The sequence below is a fragment of the Musca autumnalis genome, unplaced genomic scaffold (assembly GCF_047663935.1).
Source record: "Musca autumnalis isolate F117 unplaced genomic scaffold, ASM4766393v1 scaffold_5, whole genome shotgun sequence".
NCBI classification, from domain to species: Eukaryota; Metazoa; Arthropoda; class Insecta; order Diptera; family Muscidae; genus Musca; species Musca autumnalis.
In genome coordinates, this window is record NW_027412088.1 from 166,227,988 (window position 1) to 166,234,257 (window position 6,270).

The window sequence follows — 6,270 nt, forward strand, 5'->3', positions numbered from 1 at the left end:
CGTGAGAGAGAGAAGCAAATGCAAAAACAACTCAGTGGGCGCCCTCACTATACTTCTTTGCAAAGACAGCTCGTCCCTGGTGTAGAGATAGCCAGTGAGTTCTTACTGAGAGCAAGTGAGAACACATTTAAAGTGTTTTGCATCAGAGTGAGGCAGAGAAAATTTTTGGATCTCTCTTGTGCTCTCAAAGAGCGTAAATTTGTTGTTGTTCACAACGTGTTAGCATCTACACGGGCTGTGAGCGATAACAAATTTACACTCACTTAGAGCACATTGGCTCTCTTGTGAGTCACAATGCCCTTGTTTTACATTGAATTTTACGCTCCCTTGCTCTCAGTAAGCGCCCACTGGTGCATGTGTTTGTTTTTTGTGCCTTTTGGGTTTGTATTTTTTTGCACCCAAACATATAAAATGTTTGCACCCAAACATAAAATTGTTTCCACCCAATCATATCTTTGTTTCCACCCAAACATATCTTTGTTTGCACCCAAACATATATATCTTTGCACCCAAACATAAATATGTTTGCACCCAAACATATATTTGTTTGCACCCAAACATATATTTGTTTGCAGACCCAAACATATATTATGTTTGGGACTGTTGCAAACATATATATGTTTGTTGCAAAATATGTTTGCGACATATGTTAGAGAGGCCTTTTTTTTGCCTATAGGCAATAAATGTAGACTTTAACTTATGGAGGCTATATCCTGTGTTCACAATTTTATGTTGAGAATTCGGTCAGAAAACTTTGAAACGTAAAATCGGGCGGTACCCTTATATGCTGCGTATATGGTGGGCTTATGTACACAGTGGCGCACATTTTTAATCCGGTAATGGATTATCCATAAACCTCCAAGGAAAAGATAGAATTTTTTGTTCATGGTTAATCGGTGTAACAGTGAAAATCTTTATGATACGGAGTTAATCAATTCGACCAAATTTCTAAAGACAAAAACGATGCACAAACGAATTATTTTAGAACAGCTTTTACATTTTAAACTTCACAATAAATTCATAATTGATCTTATTTTAAATATTTGCAAAAACATATTTGATTAAATATATTTGATTTTATTATTGATTAATGAGAAACTGATTTTATTATATGAGAAACTGTGTTGCTCCATTATCTGGGAAAATCAATTATCCGTAGTGCCTCCGGTCACGATCATTACGGATAATCGAGGTCCGACTGTTTACATAGAAACTTTAAGATACTTGAATTCGGGTAGTACTGTTATTTTGAGGCTATTCCAAAACTTATGTCTCAAACCTATTTTGCAGAAAACATATATTTGTTTGCAATCAGTCCCAAATATAACATATGTTTGGGTCCTGCAAACAAATATATGTTTGGGTGCAAACAAATTATATGTTTGGGTGCAAACAAATTATATGTTTGGGTGCAAACAAATACAAAATCAGTATAGATAAACGTATCGAGATGTAACGATTGCGTATGCGATTGCGTAGGCCATTTCATAAGAATGAGCGGTGCACGCAGAATTGACAGGCTTAAGCCTAGATGGAGCAAACAAGTGGATGAAGAGATGAAATGGCGCGGTATTCCAGGAAGCGAAGCAGTAAACAGAGAGAATTAGAGATCTTTTCTTAGTTCGGCTTATAGAACAAATGTTTTGTAATGGGCCAGTATAAACAAATACAAACCCAAAAGCCATGGAATCAAATGATTATATAATGGTACGTCCATATTTCAAATATACATATGTATGTATGTATATGAAAAATGTATTGATGTATTGGTAATTACCAATATTAAATGCGATTTCTTCCTTGTCCAATAAAATATTTCCATTCACCTTTTTGAGTCAATTATAAAATTTATTGGGCATTTAATTTACTAAATAGCGCCATTTCTTAAAGAAAACACAAAACACTGATTTTTTCACTCACTTTACCGTCTTTACTCAACAATTTCATTTAGAAAACTGAAAAAAAGAACAACATAATTAATTCCTTTTTTTCTTTTCCTCTTCGCTTGTTACGTTATTTAACAACAACAAAGAACGAAACACACTTGTTTTACCGCATACAAACCACCAAAGGTTCTGCGTCTCTTATTACACCATACACACAGCTCTTTATTATAAAACAGCATTCCGCAGCCGCGAGAGCCCTGTTCTAACTCTCTTTGACAAAAATCCTCTCTCCACCCATAAACAATATGTTCTAACATAAAAAATAAAATTGAGATATGTTACAAAATGTTGCAAATATTTGTTTGGACACAAACAAATTATGTTTGGATCCAAACAATTAGTTCCAAACAAATATTTGTTTGGAACCAAACATATTTCTAACATATATTTTTCTGCGTGTAGAGACCTTTTTTGACAACTATTAACACTTAGTGTCAAATTGCGCCGAAATTATCGATGAAATCTTCAAAATACCAAGTATTATATGTTTGTGTTCGTTTATTTTATTCCCCATGGGAGCGGCAATATGTCCCAGAATGCCTGCTCCAAGCACTCTTTTTCGTGCCAAGATAAAGAAGAACCGTGGGCTATGGACCTGCTCCGTTTGCCAGATCCGCATCCACCATATGTCGACATCGGGAAGATGTAATGGATGTACATCTTTCATTAGTCGCTACAGGACTAAATGTTAAATTATAGCTAATTCGGTCTAAAAGCGTCAAAATAGGTGAAATCGGGCGGTACCGCTATATGGGGGCTGTAAGAACCCGTGGACCTATGACCATAACTTATGGTGGAGAAATTTCTTGATATCTAAAAATCCTAAATGCCAAAGTATAGCTAATTCGACCAGATCATGTATCTAAAAACGTCAAAATACCGGAAATCGTGGACCTATGTCCATAATTTTTGGTGGAGAAGTTTCTTGCTCACTGGGAACCCTAAATGTCAAATTATAGCTAATTCAGTCTGAAACTGTGGCTAAAAACGTCAAAATATCTGAAATCTGGCTATACCAAACCGTGGACCGATATACCCCATCTTCGAACTTGATCTAAGCTCAGACCAAAAACACATGTGTACGAAATTTCAGCCCTGTAGCTCAACTCATTAGGAATATAGCGTGATTAATCGACTTAGAATTTTACGCTGATCAAGAATATATATACTTTATAGGGTCGCAAATCATAATTTCGATGAGTTACAAACGGAATGACAAAGTTAATATACCCTCCATATTATGGTGGAGGGTATAAAAAAATCCATGCAGACATCAATCATCAAGAAGGTCTACGGACAACATCTTTGGATACCTCCCTATCAAAGGTTAAACAGTTTTAGCAGTTTACAGTGGTATAATGTTTTTCGTGAGTAAGTCCATGCTTCGTCACATAATGATCTAACAGTTATACGGTGACCAAATGAAATGCCTGTTGATCGCTATAACTATTGAACGGGAGGACTGGTATTGGTATAAACTTGTTCTCTCCAACATTCATCCAGTTAGAAGCCGTACTATATCGGACAACTTCTTCCAGTAACTCCCTCAGGAAATTTAAACATTTTTGCCTAAGGGCAATTTGAACTGCCCGGGGACTGCTTTTGAAATTTGCATCGAAGGTCGTCCTTCTGATTAAAAAGTTATAATTTTTTCGTGACAAGTCCATTCTTACCGACATAATAAACCGCTAACTCCTACGGCGACCAACTAAGACTGCTGATTGATCCTCAGCAAAAGTTAAACACTTATAGGTTTCAAGACTACTTCTCGGTTCTTGTTTTTGTGAAGTCACTTTCCTGAGATATTGGCCCGGAAAAGTCCCAATATTTAAAGCAAATCTCGTTTTAAAGTTTTTATTAGGCTTGTTGTCTTTGTTACATACTTCTCTCAATAATGGTCCGAATGGGTCTGTCAGTGAAATACATAGTTACGCCCAATACTTACCCCTACTTACCCCTTAAGGATTTTTATTATATTCAAAAATTCTTCTTATTTTTAAGTTCTTAGTTCATTTAGTTCTAGAAATTTCTGTTAATGGTTTTTGAACTGAGTGTTTTACTTCTTTTTTAACATTTGAAGTCTAAAACTCTCATTATTCGAATGGTGTGTTTCTCTAACTTCAAACGGTTTGTATAGAAAGCATCAAATTAGTGAAGTAAGACAATGAAAATCGTAGAAAAGAAGCAAACAACCTCATTTATTCCAATAAAATTTGACATGCATGTGTTCGTTTGTCTGAGAATCTCAACGGCAGCGGCAACACCAACCATTCCCACTACTGCTACTACAATACAACAAACAATGAATTGATTTCAATTGTTTGTTGTCTAAAAACTATTATTGATTGGTGGAAAGTTTTTATTTCTACAGGTTGATGTACGAGTATAGGAACACCTCCACGACTGTCAAATTAGTTTTTAATGTAAAATCTTTATTTGGCAACAATTGTTAAAAAATTTTTTTGATGAACACAATCTAGCCTAAGGCATGAACTTAGAATTTTGCAAACAAATTATTCGAATATAAAAAGTCGGTTTGCAAAGCGAACTACAACAGAATATTTCCAACTTTCAAAGCAAACATTTGCAGATTTTAATAACACCTCAAACTAAAACTCATCATGAAGGCTTTCATTACTTTGGCAGTTGTTTGCTTGGTTGCCTCGGCATTGGCTACTGTAAGTAATATTTTTTGGGTTACTTGAAATATTAAAGGTAAATCATTCATAAGGATGATAGCCCTTGTGAATGTAGATCCGTAAGAGTAAATTTAGGAGAACTTATGGGGAAATCATTTGCTTATGGTAGTTTTTTGCAACCGAGTGAAGATACATTTATGTTAAAATTTATTTGTGGATTGGAGCAATTTCCTCATCTAGAAAAAAAATTATTTTTTTTTTAATTATAATATCCAAATGTCTTTCCCTTTTGCAGCCAATTGAATTGAACGAGGATCAAAAAGCCAAGGCTAAAGCCCATTTCGAAGAATGTGTTAAACAGGAGAATATTACCGAAGAGGAGGCTAACAAATTGCGCAATAAGGATTTCTCTGATCCCTCACAAAACTTGAAATGTTTCGGCACATGCTTCTTTGAAAAGGTTGGCACATTGAAGGATAGTGTCATTCAAGAAGATGTTGTCCTCAAAACCTTGGGCTCCATTATTGGTGAAGAAAAAACCAAAAAAGCTTTAGACAAATGCCGCGACATCAAGGGTGAAGATCGTTGTGATACTGGTTTCCAAATTTATCAATGTTTCGAAGCTGCCAAAGCTGAAGTGGCCACAGCTTAAGATTGGTGCTGAATACTGGAGAAATAAGAGAAGGTCTTTTGATACGGTTGTGTAAAATAATATAATAAAGTTTGTGCAAATAAAACGTTTTAGCAAACCTAAGTACAATATAGTGTTATGATTTTCCTAGTTTCCAGTTAGAAAAGTTATAATTATTATAGCAATACTATTAGACCACAGAAGGAGAATTAATCGTATTAATTTAGCAGGCAAACAAACTCATATTTAGCCTGTTCGCCACTCCACTCCTTCGATAGTTTCAATAAGAGGCACTGTATGGATATTTACCACGATTTAACGTAAAGGGAGTTAAGATCCCTCCAACTCGTGCTACCTTCTTATGCTTGGTTTACATTTACGAAATCCACTCGATTTCAACTGTCAAATCCATATGTTAAACGTCAAATGAAGTCCAGATGAGATTTCATTTGTCGTTTGAGCTATGGAATTGACAGTTGAAATCGAGTGGATTTCTTAAATGTAAACTTAGCATTAGTCTTCAAGCGATTAACAGGGCAAGTTTTGAAACGATTTATCACAAATTCAAGCAAAAAATTCTAGAGGAAAGTAACCCAAAAAGAGTCTAGAGGAATAAAATCCATAAACCGTCGTTATAACCCTCGCAGTCCATATGTCAAATATATTTGACATTTACCAATGTTTTTGACGCTCTTTGGGAGCGTAAATTTATTCACGTATACAACATGTGGAGAGAAAGAAACAATTTAGTCTCAGTTTAGCAGCCATTGAAGAATGTTGTGCGTTGCTTGTTTTGTTTTTTGTGTATGCGTCCCCTAAGCGATATGACTATTAAGCATGTTATGTACCCAATACTAATGCAAACAACGCATTGTGCTTTGGTATGGGTTGCCTGACGCTGCAATGCAAGACGCTGGAGCAGAGAATGGCTTTTTTGCAAAGAAGGGCGCCCACTGAGTTGTTTTTGCATTTGCTTCTATCTCTCACTTACAGTGTACGAGAATAAAAACAAACGATAAACATCATGTGGTTGTTGTTTTCTTCACCCATACTA

The 6,270-nt window shown here is 35.5% G+C and overlaps 1 protein-coding gene across 1 annotated transcript; it reads left to right on the forward strand.

Annotated features, from left to right (window-relative positions):
• The first annotated feature begins 4,465 nt into the window (after nucleotides 1–4,465).
• On the forward strand, nucleotides 4,466–5,339 carry LOC141387586 (general odorant-binding protein 56a-like). The gene is made up of 2 exons (XM_073957476.1): nucleotides 4,466–4,624; nucleotides 4,881–5,339. The coding sequence occupies exons 1-2, from the start codon at nucleotides 4,568–4,570 to the stop codon at nucleotides 5,235–5,237; spliced, it is 414 nt and encodes a 137-aa protein (XP_073813577.1). The 5' UTR covers nucleotides 4,466–4,567; the 3' UTR covers nucleotides 5,238–5,339.
• Nucleotides 5,340–6,270: the final 931 nt, after the last annotated feature.

Coding starts and splice junctions, on each gene's coding strand:
- LOC141387586 (XM_073957476.1), top strand. CDS start 4,568: ATGAAGGCTTTCATTACTTTGGCAGTTGTTTGCTTGGTTGCCTCGGCA. Junction 4,625..4,880: donor TTGCCTCGGCATTGGCTACT/GTAAGTAATATT, acceptor TCCCTTTTGCAG/CCAATTGAATTGAACGAGGA.